Below are 15787 nucleotides of genomic sequence, written 5' to 3' on the forward strand. Positions count from 1 at the left end.
CGCTGGTGACATCAGACACGCAAAGGTTTAATATGAACGATCGCGGGTGGCTGGGCTGGATCCGGCTTGAAACTTCTTAGAGGAAGAGGCAGGTGTGACCTGCTGGGTCCCGCTGAGAGCGCGTGGTGCCTCCACCCATGCGCCCGGGGGAGGGAACGGATGCAACAGGGAACACAGCTGAGGGTGAACCTAGGGCTAGGGGGAGGGGACGAGGAGGGGTCCCCGCTCCTCCTCGGAGCCAGGTAGCATACTCGCGCACCCACCCCTAAGGGCAGCCCCCCCCCCCCCCGTCTCCTCCTCGCGCCCCGCCCCGCCAGCTCTGTCCTCGGATACGAAAGCATTTCCCACGATCCCCAGCGGGGGCTAGGGGCGGGGCCGCGATGGAGATGGACAGATCTCCCAGCCTGTAAGAGAGAGGGGGGAGAGGACGCCGGCTTTGACTTCCGCTTCCTCCGGGCGGCCGATGCTGGTGAGTTTGGCGTGTTAGGGGGTGTCACTGGGGGGGTCGGAGGTGGCGTCCTGGGTGCTGCCTTCTCGCTTCTGAGCCTAAGTGAGGACAGCCCTGGGCTGAAAAAACCAGGTGCTCCTGGGGGGAGGGGGGCGGTGTAAGAGTACAGTCCCGAAGACCCAAAGCTGTCTCCCTGCGTCGGTTGGTAGTGAGCCTCCCGTCACTAGAAGTCTTTACACTTTGGCTACTGTACAAGGGACTCATTTTTCAGGCACAGGTTGAGCTCGACGGTCGATGGGGTCCTCTAAGAGTCAGCAACGCCGTTCTGCGGGAGCTCGGGATGAGGACCCCCGGCCTGAGAAAGGCCCTCGAGATCGTGCCCAGGAGGGAGCACCGGCGGTGGAGGAGGGAACTGGGGGGCTCAACCTGGCACAGGTTTCCCACCCCTGGCCCAGAGAAAAGAAGACTTAGCAGGGAGGGGACAGCTGTCAGGTGAAAGAGGGGTTCCGCTTGTCCCCTTTGTCACCAGGGGCCGGGGGAGCTTCGGAGGCAGATTCTGACCCAACATCAGAAAGAACTCTCCAGTAATCAGATCCGTGTCCCGCGGTGGGATCGGTTGTCTTCTTTGGGTGGCGGGTTTCCCATAAATGGACAAAGGCTGAATGACCATCTTTTAGGGATGCTTACGTTGGTTGGGAACTTGGCTTAGAAAATGTTAGGAGTGGAAGGGAGCAAGTCACCTAGCCCAGCCCCCTTCCTTTGTAGGGAAGGAAGCCAGAGAAAGCGACTTAGGCTTAGATTCAAACCCAAGCCTTCTGATCCAGTGCTCTTTCTCCCCTATCACACTTCTGCTAGACAGCTTCCTAGGTCCCTAATGTCTCCAAGAGGTCCATGAGTACTTGGCTAGGATTCAGTGAACTTCAGCTCTTCTTCCACCAGGCCCAGAGAAGTTTTAAGTGATTTTGTTAGGGTCACCCAGGTAGGAAGTACTGAAACAAAGAGAGTATAAACTCACATCTTCCTACCTAATGCCAAGTCCAGCTCACACTGTGTTCCACCATTGGACACAATTCTGATTTCTGAGCAGTTCTTTCTGGGTTGGGTCAAAATCTGCCTTCGAAGCTCCACCTCCCTCCCGCCCAACACACACACACACACACACACACACACACACACACACACACCCCCAGTTCTCCCTCTGGGGACTAATAGGACAATCACATTCCTCTTTCATCTAACAGCTGTGAAAGCAGCTCTCACATCCCTCCTAAGTCTTCTCCAGGCTAAAATTAGCACTCTCTTCAAGGTAGAATTAAACTAGAAGTCCCAGATTTCCTACAGACACAAATTAGTTCTTTGCTCTACCAGCTAAGTACTCAAAGTTCTTTCCAGCTCTAGTTCACTACTTCCTATGGTCTGTAAAATGAAAAGATCCCTTCTGTCTCTGACACTTTGGTACCAAGGCCTTGGTGTTAGTGAATTATACTCTTCTGTTCCCCCAGCTAGTATCTTGCTTTTCCCCATCCCATAATAAAAATAAATAAGTAAAAGTCCTCCCCATCAATAATATAATGCTCTTTTATTTTTTAATTAATGTTTGTTGTCTTTCCTGTACAGTACAGTGAGAGGCATAGGGGGAAATGGTTACAGTTCCAATCTTTTAGTGGGAAAACTGAATAGTAACGTGACCATTCATCTGTGAGAATGTCACCTGTTAAATAAAGGCCTCTTCAAGGGCAGAGCATAGCCCAGTCTAGAACTGGTATTGTAAGCTAGTGATATACAGTAAAGTTAGAAAGGTTATAAAATGGCAGAGGCAGAAAAGGTCCTTAAAACATAAAACTATAGAATGTCAGCACTGGAAAGGACCTTAGAGGTCACCTGCTTTAACCACCTCACTTTGCAGGGGAAAAAGCAATAGGGTGAGAAATGGGACCAGAGGGGGGTATGATTTGCCTAAATTTATACAGTGAGGCCTACAGGGGCCAGATTGTGGAAGGCCTCAACAGCCAAACAAAAGTTCAGTCTATTTTCTTAGGATGGTAGAGAGTAATTGGAAATCTTTTGTAGGAGAGAGATACTACCCAACCTTGGGTCTCTGGTTCCTACTACCCTCTTTACCGAGTCATTGCTAACCCTAGTTTTTTTGACCTGGTAAAAACATAGAGCAAAGCAGATTGATGTGGAAGGAATACTGGATTTTAAGTTAGAAAGACCTAGGTTCAAATCCCAGCCTGACCACTTGTTATTCATGTGACTCTGAGAAAGTCACTTTATCATCTATAGACCTTACTTTCTTCAGCTGTAAAGGAGGAAATGTACAGAATCAAAGGTTCTTAACCTTTTTGGTGCCATGAATCCCTTCTCAGAATAATGATTTTTTAAAAGAAATTCATAATTGAAGGAAATGCTCAATTTCACGTAGATGTTAATGAAAATAAAGATGTCATTTTTTTCACATCCAAGTCCGTAGAGCCCCCGAACTTTGTCCCCAGACCTTTTGGGGATCTATAAACCTTAGGTTGAGAACCCTTGTGCTACATGATGTCTGAAGGTCTTTCAAGCTCTAAGTCCCATGATATTATAACTAGTGACGTGAGTGATGGTATTAGAAATAATTTAGGGCATTTTTCCTTCACAGTAACTCTCCCCCTAATGCCGCTGCACAAGTACCCTGTTAAACTCTGGAACACCTTGAAGCTGAGGCAGGGGATTTATTCTCGTCTGCCTGAACACTACCTCAGGTCACTGCAGAATGAAAGGACACCCACAGCAGTCCATTATAAACCTCATGGGGTCAAGTACAAGATAAATCCGAAGAATGGACAACGTGAGCTTGTCCAAGATGTTCCCATCCCACTCTACTTTCCCCCTGAATCCCAGAAAGGACTCTGGGGAGGTGAGGGCTGGATCAGTGGTTATAGATATACCAACAATGACAAGGTACCTCTGTGTGTGTGTGTGTGTGTGTGTGTGTGTGTGTGTTGGGAGGAGGAGGGATGGCTAGTGAGGGTGATCTAGTGTGGGCTCAGGAGAAGAGAGTAGAAGGGACTGGTCTGCTTTTCTTAAGTCCATAAAGTGAGTGTTGCTATGGCTCCAATCATTTATAGAGGTGTAACTCAAAGTTATCTTCAGTTTTCTTCAGTGAAGCATAGAAAGTGACTGTTCTGCTAAATGAATGCCCCTGTAACTTCAAAAAAATTAAAAATTGTAGCTGTTTTGATGACATTCTTAATTCTTCTAAGTAGAATTTTTAATTTTTAAAAAAACATTGCTATTAATAACAGTTCATATTCACATAGAGATCTGCAAAGCATTTTCCTAACTGACCCTGTGAGGTTTTTCATTTTTGTGTTTGTATTCCCAGCACTTAATATGATACCTTGCACACATTAGGGACTTAATAAAATGCTTGTTAGATCAGATTGGAGGTAGGTGGTGCAAATACGATTATCCCCATTTTACAGACAAGGAAACATTCTGAGAAGGAAAATTACTTTCTTTGTTAACATTGGATCATTGGTGGAATAAGAACTTGGACTCTGGTTTTCTGATTCTATAGCAAGTACTCCTTCCATGGCTTCCCGGTTGCCTCTATGTAGGAAAGTGGAAGGCCAGTGGCCCTTCTCTCTCCCTCTGGTAGTAGCAGGTTCTTGGATATCAGGAGAGGCTGGGGAGAGAAGAGTAAGCCTGCCCTTCCTTCTCCCTGTTCTGCCAAGCAGCTCTTCTTACTTTTAGCTGTTGCTGAGCCAGTAATAACGTGATGTAGAGGAATGTCCTCTCTGGTCACCTCCAGACTGCCCCTGCTCTCCCTTGTGCCCTGTGGCATGTTTTTGCATAAGCTTAGCCCTTAGACATCATGTGAGCTTTTAGTTTCCCAGTCTTTGCACATGCTTAGTTATTTGGAATGTGAGTACTAGTGAACCATGATACCAGGTTTAATGTGTCTCTAGTAAGATGGAACTTTTTGAAGGTTAGAAGGACATCAACTCCAGGAGAAGTCAAAGTGGGACTCACTGTGAAGCTGAGCTAGCTAGGAGTTCAAGGTATGAATAGAGATGAAAATGGCAAGAGTTGACCAGGCAGGTAGACCGGGACCATATTTTAGGGGGATATAGAGTAGAAAGGTAACAGCTGGTTGGGCTGACAACATAGTCTGTTAAAACAGGCCCTGTTTAATAACAGTATAACTGGCAAGGTTCCTTTTAAAACTGACCCTCTACGTTTCCTTCTATATACTAAATAGATATACGAGAGAGAGAGAGAGAGATGTCTTTATCTATATATAGTATATCTATGTAATAAATAGATGTACTAGATATCCATAACTTCTTTCAAACAGATCTTAGTATCCTGGGCTCTGATGAACCTACAGAGCTTTTGTACTTGGGGGCCCATCAAGGCTTTTCCCTTGAACTAATAGAACAGGAGGGATGACAAAACTACATTAACAGAGACCAGAGAAGAGGGGAAAAGCAAACTTTGAGCTAGATGAGACAAGTGAGTGCAGATGGGCACCTCAACTGAAGAAATACAAAGTGTGTATGTTGGTGGTTGTGGAGGGAGAGATATTACTTGTCTTTCAGGAAGAGCATTGGTGATTATGTGGGAACAGCTTGCTTACTCTTAGAAACTTTTTTCTGCCTTTAGCTCTCAAGGCGTGTGAGAAAGACTTGGAAGCCCCACCTGTATGAACGAGAGCTTTACAGTGAGATCTTGGACAAGAAATTCAAAATAATGGTTACCATGAGAACTCTGGATCTGATTGATGAAGCCTATGGATTTGATTTCTATATCCTCAAGGTGAGGACCCAGGACTATGGAGAGGGAAAAAGAAAAGAAGAGCCAAAAAGCCAAAAGAAGAGTTTTTGTTTCAAGGGCAGGATCAAAACTAGGAACAGAACAACTTCATTCTGCCTGTGCTTCCTCTGAAGTTAGATTGGCAGCCACAGTTGCTGCTTGACATTAAACTAGAGATTTAAGGTTTAGTGTCCATTGCAGGATTGTGGGGAGTGGGAATCTCGGTGTCCAGCCTGTATTACAATGTTCAGTTCACTTTTTAGGAAGGATGTTGACAAACTGGGTCATATCTTAGATGATGGGGGAACTGGAAGCTATGTGATGGGAGGACCAATTGAAAGAACTGTGTTTAGCTTGGAAAAGAGAAGACTTGATGGGGACAAAAAATGACATGTGTTAATTCTTTTCCAGTAATTGAGCTGTATGTCTTAAGAGCCTCTAATCCTCTGGGCAGTCATGTAGAAAATGGGTTCCACTGTTATCCCCCTTGGCCGGGTGGGTGGAGAGCTGGCCTTGGAATCAGGACAAATTCAGTTCAGGTCCAGCCTCTGTGTGTGACTATTGGCAAATTCTTGAAATCGTCAGTGCCTCGTGGCAACTTTCTAAGACTATAAATTGCGGAATGGTTTCTGATATTCATTGATAGAGGATTTTCTCATTGGGGAGCTGCCTACACAAATGAAATCACAGGTTCAGATGAAAAAAAATTTTTGATTAAATTTGTTCTGCTTGGCATCAGAGGGCAGGACTAAGACCTTGTTGTAGAGTCAGGTTGCACCCTGATATAAGGAAGCACTTCCAAACAATCCACATAATTCAAAAGGGAAAATTGTATTGGACCTGCCTTGGGTAGTGATGACTTTTTTGTCACTAGAGGGTAGATAACAATATGTTCAGATTCCAGGATAGAGTAGGAGTTCCTGGTAAGTACAGGTTGAACTAGATGATCATCGAGGTTACTCTGAAGTTCCCTTTCTGAATATGATCCAGAACTCACTGAGTGGTTTGTTGATTAGTCTAGGATGAAAGTCGTTCCAAAAAATGTTCAGTTTATGTAAAGATATTTTCCTATGTTTTGCATGATTACACATGTATAGCCTATATCAAATTGCTTGACTTCTCAATGAGGGGTAGAGGAAGGAGGGAAGGAGAGCTTGAAACTCACAATTAAAAAAAATATTAAAAGTTGTGTTTATATGTAATTGGAAAAAATTAAATTTTTAAAATTAAAAAAAGATATTTCCATTATTGATGTGAATCTGTACTCAAAAAGCACAAAATTTACATACTTAAATATGTCAAAATAATTCTGATTTACCCAGGCAAACTATTTATGTGTGTCTTTATATATGGAAGAGGGGGCTGTGAATAGGTGTTCTGAGAAGCCCTTTGATCAGCCTAAAAGTTTGAGGAATGCTGGACTAGTTCAGCAACTTTGTACAATCCCTTTAGGACTCAGCACTGCCAGTTTTACCTATTTTTCCTCCTATGGAAAAGTGAAGGGGGCCTACATCTAGTCTGTAAGAGACCCTGACCATCCACATTAGAAAGTGGAAGGGCTGAACCAGGTCTGGATGTGACCTAACTCTGTTCACTACAGAACTAGGTACCTATTAAAGGCTCTATGGTGATGATGTTTCATTTACATTCCTGAAGATCATTGAAAAACCAAATTCAATTACATGATTAGTGCTTGATTTATGAGTATGACTTTACCTCCAGACGCCAAAGGAGGATCTGTGCTCCAAGTTTGGGATGGATTTGAAACGAGGAATGCTTTTGCGTCTTGCCCGGAGGGACCCTCAGCTCCACCCAGATGATCCAGAAAAGAGAGAAGCTATTTATAACAAGTACAAGGTGAGCAGCCAAACTGATTTTTCTGGCTAAATTCTGCACATCCATTTGAGTTAACTCATCCAAGGATCATCCAGCCCCATATGCCTGAGGCCTCCTTCACTCCTCTTCAAATGGGTGATCCCTCTTTTTCTAACAACTTTTGGCACAACTGGCTGCTCCAGTAAACTTAATAATTATATTCATCTGTAATTTAGATTAATCAAAATTATATTCAGTTCAACAAATGTAATTTATTAAGTACCTGCTTTGGGCCAGGCGATTTACAATATATAAAATGCTTTCCTCATGATAAGCTATGAGGTAGGTATTTTACAAATTAGAAACTGAAGTTTAGAGAAAGGAAATGTCTTACTTTAGGCAATCCAGCTAGATGGCGACAGAGCCAAGATTCAAGCTCGGGTCTTCTGACTCCTAACCCAGTGTTCTTTCAGCTATGTTTGTAAAGCACTTTGCGAACCTTAAAGTGCTGTTTAAATGTTAACTATCATTTTTAATATTACCACCCTACCTCTGTATTTCCCTTTTTTTTTCCTTATGCTATAGGAGTTTGTGATCCCAGAAGAAGAGGCTGAATGGGTTGGGCTGACATTAGAGGAAGCAGTGGAAAAACAGAGGCTCCTGGAAGAAAAAGTGAGTATCAAGAACAGGGTCTTTGAAGGCCCAAGAGCAGTGTCCACTGTTGGCCTGACGTCTAAGCTGTTGTTTCAAGATATTTACATTGGACTCGAGAGAGGTGACTGATGAGGGGGCAGGGGAATCAGGCATCCTCCTCCCAAGTTTTTTGGGTGGGAGTGACGACAAGATGGGAGTGAAGCTATGGAAAAACTATGCCAGTTCTGGCCAAGGAACAGGAGCAGACTAGGTTCTGATTCTTGTTCTGGAGCCTTTCTACTTTCTCAACAGATCAAGCTTTTGTCAGCTCTAGGGGGTTGGTTTTGCTGCACCCTCGGACCTAGTGCTGCAACTTCCCTTCCTCCCTGTGTTGGGGTCACCTTCCTTACCCCTCAGTCCGCCCAGGCATCAGTTTAGCATGTTTATTTACAGTAGGCAGAAAGGTCAAGCTATACAAAATGTACAGTCTAGATAGTGTTAGAGAAATACTGAATACAGAGCAAAGATCCCATCCTAAGACCCCTGAACTATGTATAATTTGGGCATCTGAAACAGTAAGGCAATAGTAACATTGTAGATAATAATCGTCAAAATGCCTGTGTAGTTCTGTATTGTGAAGTATACGAGACCCTCCACATAGAAGGTAGAAGAAGTAAACCAGTTATTCAGATGCCAGAGAACCGGATCCCACAAGCCATTTATCCGGTCAGTCCATTTCATCATAACAGCAAAGAACCGAAAACATTCAATACACAAGATAACAACTTGGAGCCTCACCATCCCAAAACCTCTCTGACCCCCTGCCGGGGTCTTCCCAAAAACAAACTCACAGCACAACTAAGTCAGCCTGTTCAGTTCTAACGATCACGAGGGCGGCCATTAGCAGCCATAACTTACTCTCTCTCTCCTCCCTCTCTCTCTCTCTCCCCCCCCCCTCTCTCCCTCCCCCTCTCTCTCTCTCTCTCTGTCTCTCTCCCCCTCCCCACCCCCCCCGACATAATTTCCTTTTCCTGTCAGGAAGCTCCTCCCACCACACATGTCTTCATCTTCCGGTGATGTGAGCAGGTCACAAGGCCTATCAATGGGTGGGAAAGATCTTCAAATCCAAATTGCTACTACAGCATCAAAGCACTTAAAGGTTTCCTTTTTCTGCTGCCATGTGCTAGGTGCTGGGGGAAATACTAACATGAAAGACAGGTTCTCTCTCCTCGAGAAATTTAGAGTTGAGTAAGAAGCGCTGGATGTGCACGATGACTATGGTAGATGTCACAAAATGATTAGGTCTGTCTGAGTGGCCGAGGAAATTCAAAGAGGAGTGGATCACTTCCAGTTGAAGGGGTCAAGGAAGGCTTCATGGAACAATCTAGCATAGTGGCTTGCACATAGTAGGTGTTAAATAATGAATTTGTTGAGTGAGCCAGCACCCAAGCTAGGTTGTGAACAAGTATGAGAAATAATATCAACTCAGACAGCGCACTGCAGTTGCTTTCCTTGCAACTTTTTGAGGTAGGGAGCGTCATTTTATAGGTGAGGAAACTGAAGCTAAGTGAGATTTTCCTCAGAGACTTGTGTAGTCATACAGAGAAGTGTTAGGATCTAGACCTCTGCCCTCCCAGTCCTGTCCTCTCTGCACCGCCCCACTTGTCTGTAAGCATGAGAGGAGGGCTTGTTCAAATACATGAAAAAAAAGGTAAGGAGAAGCTATCTCACCTACCAAACTGGCCCCACCTCTCTCTGGTTTTCTTTTCATACTCCTCCTAGATTATTCTTTCAATGACTATTAAGCACCTCCTATTTGTGAGGTCTTGAGAATATTAGTGAGGGAGATAAAGAGACAGATAAGTCAACATCCCTGCCCTCAAAGGGCTTACAGTCTAATTGGAATAAAACCTATACACAGACTGAGCTCCAGGCCTACATCACCAGTTGCATCTTGGATGTTTGCAGCTGCATGTCCAATAGGCATCTTAAATTCATTAGGTCCAGAACAGTTCACCTTCTCCCCTCCCCTCGATTCTCTCATCGTCCTAATTTCAGTCACCATTAGCCTCCCAGTCACCCAGGTTTGGGTCATAGAAGTCAGCATCAGTTCCTCCCTCCCCGTCGTTTCCCATATTCAGTCAGTTACCAAATCTTGTTAATTCTGCCTTCACAAGTCTTGAGGCCATCCTCTTTTCTCCACTTGTGTAGCCACCACCCTAGTTCAGGTCCTCAGTACCTCTCCATTGGACTATTGCGAGAGCCTTCTAATTGGCCTTCCTGCCTCAGACCTCTTCCCCCTTCCAGACTGTCCTCCATAGAGCCACCAAATGATATTCCTAAAACACATCTGTCCGTGTTGTTTCCCCACCCAGAAAACTCCAGCAGCTTCTTGTTTGTTCTGGGATAAAGAACAGACTTCTCTGTTTGCCATTTATAGCCCTTCACCGTGTCTTCAGCCTCCCTTTTTAGGTTTAGTGAATGTTACTCCCCTTAATTCACAGTCTGTTCCAACCAAAGCAGGCTTCTTACCATCTTCATTCACAGCATTTCATCTCTATGTGTGCCTTTGCACAGGCTGCCCCTGTCCCCACCCCAGGCCTGAAATGTACTCCTTCACCACCTTCTACGGGAGGCCAGCCCTCATCCTTCCCCACTAGACTTAACTTGGCTGTGTTCATGCAGCCTCTCCTTATGGAATGGAAACTTCTTGAGGTCAGGAACTGTTTGATTGTTGTTTCTGTGTTCTCAGGGCCTGCCACAGTGCCTGGCACACTTGTAACACAAATTGAAACATGATAAGTGCAGAAGAGGAGGCCCGGGTACTTAGGAGATGATGGAGAGATGGTTTATAGTTGGGAGATCAAAGAGGAGAAGGGCTTTGAAGGATGATGGGTGGGATATTTGTAGGTGGAGACTGGATTTCCATCTCTGCCTTACAGATCTGGAGAGATGTTAAATTCAGTTCCAAGTAGAAAGTTGGTAGCAGGGTAGTGACTAGGTTTTCTGGGTTAAGTTTAATTTACTGAGCTATTCCGCTTGGGCAGATTGCTTCCCAACTCAGGAACATGGTCATCGTTTACCACAGCCATCTCAAGCCACCAAAGCATTCGCAGGATTCCAGACTCTAGAGGGTAATCTGGAGGAGCCCAGTTCTGCTCCTCTTAACATGGTTTGAGTTTTCATGCGGTAAACTGTGGCGTCAAAGGGAAGTATCGCCACTTGGGGATATCTTTTTAGGGAACGTAGATGCTGATGAGTTTTGAGTGGGATGAGTAACAGAGAGACACATTCTCAGCAGGGGGCTTGTGGCCACTGAGGCTGGAGGGGAGACATCATCCATTTGTGTGTTTCTGACTCCTTGGACCAGCTTCAGCTACTCTTGTTCTGCTCCTCTTGTGCCAGCTGCTCTGCAGGACTCTTACCCACTGTTTCTCCCCTTTTCAGGACCCTGTCCCTCTGTTCAAAGTATACGTGGAGGAACTTATTCAACAGCTTCAAGACCAGGCACTCTCGCAGCCAGCCGTGATGCAAAGGAAAGCCTAGTGGACAGGAGCTTCCCAGAGACTAGACTGTTTGATTAAGAAGCCCTTTTCTCTTCCTCCTCCTCCTCCCCATCGTATCCACTACAAACCCACTGCTGCATATTTCACAGAGAATTGGGAAGCCAAGCATATGAAGACTTTCTGTGTCCCCCCGCTGGCTACTGAGCCAAGCTCCTGGCCTGTCTCTGGTGGTAACCAGAGTGACAGACCCGCTCTGAATCGCAGTGCTTCCTGAGCTCCTGCTGATGCTTTGAACTGAATACCTTAATTTTTCTGAGAAGCGGTCATTCAAAAGAACAATAAACAAACCCATCCAGTGATCCAGTTACTGTCCCAGTGTGTCCCTTTTAGCCACCCACACATGTCAGAAGTCTGCCAGGGATTAGAAGCTAGTGAGTGTCTTGTGCAATAGAACCACTGTTTGGAACTTGTCACGTACCCTGTAGTCTCTTGATGTGAGACTAATACTGTGGACAGTCTTGGAAGCCCTTTACATAAAGTGGTTAACTTGATGACTTGTAACGTTTTTTTTGGTTGTAAAAATTCTGTAATTCAAATAACTGTAGAGTCTTCCATTTGACAAACACATATACAGTGGAAAGAAGGCTGGAATTTGAATCAAAGGGCCTGGTTTTGAAACTTAGCTCTGCTAATTATTGTCTTTGTGACCTTAGGCAAGTCACAATCTCTCTGGGCCTCAGTTCCTCATGTGCAGGAGGAGATGGTTTGGACGGAACATGTTATCCTGTGGACCAGAATCCCACAGTTTTCCATTGTCTCAGGGAGATGTTGCCTCCCAAACAGCCTGTGTTCCCATCTTGTTACAGTAAGGACCAGGGCTGTGTGTTCTGGGATCTGTATCTGATACTGGAAAGTGTCCTAGTTTATGTTGACAGCTTTCCTTGGTCCACAGAACAGACTGCTTGAAGGCATTACCCAGTTCACTCTCACAGATCTGCGGGTTGTCTGGAATCTTGCCCTTGTTACCATTTCATGTATAGGCTGGTGAGCCAAGGCCTAGAAGTGTTACAGAGAAGGTAATGTCAGAGATCACATCAAAAACCAGCAACAAACTGAAAACAACAGCCACCTTGATCACCCAAACCAGTTCGCTTTGCAGTTATGCTACTGTTCAAAGCTCTGATACAGAGTTTAGTGTCATAGGATTGTGTTTGACTCAGTCATTGCCTTTGAGCTGAACTGGAAAACTATAGTTAATGATAATACCAACTCACATTTACTTAGTGCCTTTTCTATCAAAGCACTTTCTGCTGTAGGATTAATCAGCTGGGATGAGGGAAATGGTTCCCAAAGTTTTTACATTCAGTGCAGCCTCTGTCCTTGGCCCTGTCCTCTAAAACATTTTATCAGTAACAGACATAAAAGGCAGCTTAATGTGATTTGGAAATGGTCCAAAGCTGGAAAACAGATCTAAGAGAGGCAGTGTGGTGTGATGGGAAGGGCTGCCACATGGCTGTATTACTCTGGACATGTCACATAACCTCAGCCTCAGTTTCCTCATCTCTAAAATGGAGATAACTACCTCAGGATGTGAAGAAAGTTCTCTACAACATCATAGAAAGATGAACAATTATTTTCATGCTTTCTTACTGTTTTTTGACTTGTTAAAAGTGCTTTCCATTCCTTCATGAGAGTCTGGGGCTTTTCCCCTTCGGGTTGCTTCATTAACTCTTGCCTAAAGGCAGGAGAAAGAAGAATCCCTAATTAGCCACTCCTAGACACAGCTGGTCCTGTCCCTGTGCTTGAGTGAGGCACTCTGGTGTCCTAGGCAGCCTCTGGCTGTTTTCATGTCGTGCTTTGTGTGCACTCAGCTTTGCAGGGTGACAGGTGGCCTGAGCTCTAGGACTTGAAGCTCCTGACTGACCCTTGGCCCCAAAGTAAGCTAATGATGTTCTCTGTAGGAGGAGCTGGCAGTGTTCTCCGCTTCTGGGAAAGGCAATGCAAGACTCCCTGAGAATACTGTGTATCACCATTGTCTTCAGCATTCAAAACCACAGCCCTCTCCCTGACTATTCCTGGCTTGGCTGACCTCACTCCTGCTCAGAGAAGCCCTCTCATGGATCTGACCAGCTAGATCATAGAGGAAAAACCTTCTAAGGTCACATACAGCTTGGAGGCCCCAGAACTGCTACTGAAAGAAGGACTGAAGTGAACTTGGCCAAGTCTGAGGTTTCTTCTCTGGTTTCTACATGAAAAATGGGGGAATTGGATCCGATGATTTCTATGGTCCTTTAACAGCATTAACATTACATGCACCTTCTTGCTCTGTCTACATTCTCAGGGTTGTTGTTTGTCCTTCGTTCATGAAGAGGACCATGACATCAGGAAGGTGATGCCATGACTTGTGAGTGAATTGGATTTAACTGAGGGAGGGCTATGTAAAGTTACTAGCCTCACTTCCTCCTCCAGAGCCATCTGGCTCCAGTTTCGAGATATAGATCAGCATGACTGAAGGTGGCTCCAGATGCACAATCAGTCTGATCATAGCTTCTTGAAGAGACACTAGTGTAGTGGGCAGGGTTCTGAGCTCTGAGCCAACAGATACAAGATTTGAGCTAGGGCTCCACCACTTACTTTGTAACCCTGGGCAAGTAAGTCACTTAACCATTTTGATGTTGTCTCATGTTTAACTTCATAGGATTAAAACAGAAACAGGGATCTGAATCAGATGATCTCTTCAGGTCCCTAAGAGAGAACTATATAGTAGTCTATTTAGACCTTTCTCCACCCTTGTAGACCCTTTCCTCCTGATTTCAGGAGAGAAGGAATGCAAGATTCTCGAAACAGCATCTACAGACATTTCTTGATTACAGCTTTGAGCTGATTCCTCTGGGTTAAGAAGAAGTTAGCACCACCCAGGGGCCTGACGGAGAATTAGGGTTCCTCCACCCCAGTTTCCTATGCACTAACAAGATTGATAGGTATCCCAGGCCAGGCCCTGGAATTCTCCAAAACTCCAGGCTTGTTTCCACCCAACAAATCACGGAACTCTGGGTAGTCTGGGCAGTGTTTGAACTTTCTGAATGAGTGGTGAGCAAGGTGCCAGTTCACTCTGATTTCGAGTATTTAGAATCCAGTCTTTGAGTTATCCTGAGCATTTTCCTCACTGCTCTTCTTGAATAGTCCATTCCTGGAGTCAAGCTAGGAAAGAGGAAAAGAGCCTAATTCATCTAATCTGCATGCCTGTGAACAGGATAGTTTGTGAGAGAAAGGAATAATAAAGAAATGTATAGTAGAATACAGGATCCTTAAGGCAAGCAAGGACTGTTTCATTTCTGCATTTGAAGGATCAACTTTTGGGTGCAGAGTCCCACTGAAATGAGCTTTTTATGTCATCTGGGCTTTTCTCTATAACCCTCTCTTATCCCCCTGACCTATTTACCTCTCCCTGAGGAATAAAAATACTCAATACTTCATTCAAGGTTCTATAGACTCCTGCTTCTATGGACTCCTTTCTGCTCTAATGGGTTTTCTCTTCAAGTGAGCCCTGACTAGAAGCTTCCAGATACTGACAGTGTGGAGTCATTCTCTCTATAGAGGCCAGGCCAGAGCCAACCCCTTTTCCATTTCTCCACCCTTATTCCCTGATTCCTGACTCCTTTCTGGATTGTCTTTCCCCCCCTGCTGTAAGGATTGGACCCCTGAGCTGAGCTTGGGCTATGGACTTGGCCTGTAGGGCCTCCCTACTTATAGTAGGAGAATTGGGCAATACTGATGTTGTTTCCATGACAACAGAAAATCATTTGGAAGGTTCACTCTGGTGCCTTACCTGACAGTGTTACTGAATTCATTTTCTTTCTCTCTCTCTCTCTCTCTCTCTCTCTCTCTCTCTCTCTCTCTCTCTCTCTCGGTCAGGCCCCTGGGGCAGTGATTGACTCAGTTCTATTTATAACTTTTTTCTACACGAATAAACTAGCCCAGGGCCCCACCCCCTATACATAAAGAGTCCTCTCAGGTAGCAGTGGGAATGTTCTTTTTTGGAATGCTCCAATGAGTTTCTGTTTTCCACTCTCATGAAGCTCATGGAAGTCTGCCTTGTTTACCTTATCCCTTTCCTAGCACCTAGACAATGGGCCTACCTTTCAGCACCTCCCACAAAGTCTTTTTGGGTTCAGAGAAGCCCTTTTGCTCTCCTTTTGTCATGAGGTTTTAGAGATAAATTTATACACTAAACTTCCCTCGCCCCCTTTGGCGGCCATCTTTATCCTACTGGCAAGTAAGTCAAATATTTACTGATTAAGTGCAAGTATTATATTCACAATTTTACTGAGACCTCCATAGGTTCCTACTCTGCTGCTTCATCAGGGTATGGAGGTGACCCTAGATTCTCAAAAGCTATTACAGACAAGCATAAGCCCTGGCTGATTGTACCATACTGGAAAGTCTTCAAGTATGAGCCCACCAGTGGTTCTACTCTCTAGGACCAGCTTAGTGAAACACATAGAATTCTTAGGCCATGGTAACCTAAGAAAAAAAGAAAATACAATAGCCCTCAGTGCTGTGAGGGCCCCCTTTTACCTCGGCA

General features: G+C 44.9%; 1 protein-coding gene across 1 annotated transcript; it reads left to right on the top strand.

Annotated features, from left to right (window-relative positions):
* The first annotated feature begins 181 nt into the window (after positions 1–181).
* MRPL28 (mitochondrial ribosomal protein L28) lies at positions 182–11753 on the top strand. The gene is made up of 6 exons (XM_036739490.1): positions 182–469; positions 3090–3391; positions 5099–5251; positions 6971–7105; positions 7649–7735; positions 11144–11753. Exons 2-6 carry the CDS (start codon positions 3104–3106, stop codon positions 11240–11242), a joined length of 762 nt encoding a protein of 253 aa, XP_036595385.1. The 5' UTR covers positions 182–469; positions 3090–3103; the 3' UTR covers positions 11243–11753.
* Positions 11754–15787: the final 4034 nt, after the last annotated feature.

This window comes from Trichosurus vulpecula, chromosome 9, assembly GCF_011100635.1.
Source record: "Trichosurus vulpecula isolate mTriVul1 chromosome 9, mTriVul1.pri, whole genome shotgun sequence".
Taxonomy (NCBI): Eukaryota; Metazoa; Chordata; class Mammalia; order Diprotodontia; family Phalangeridae; genus Trichosurus; species Trichosurus vulpecula.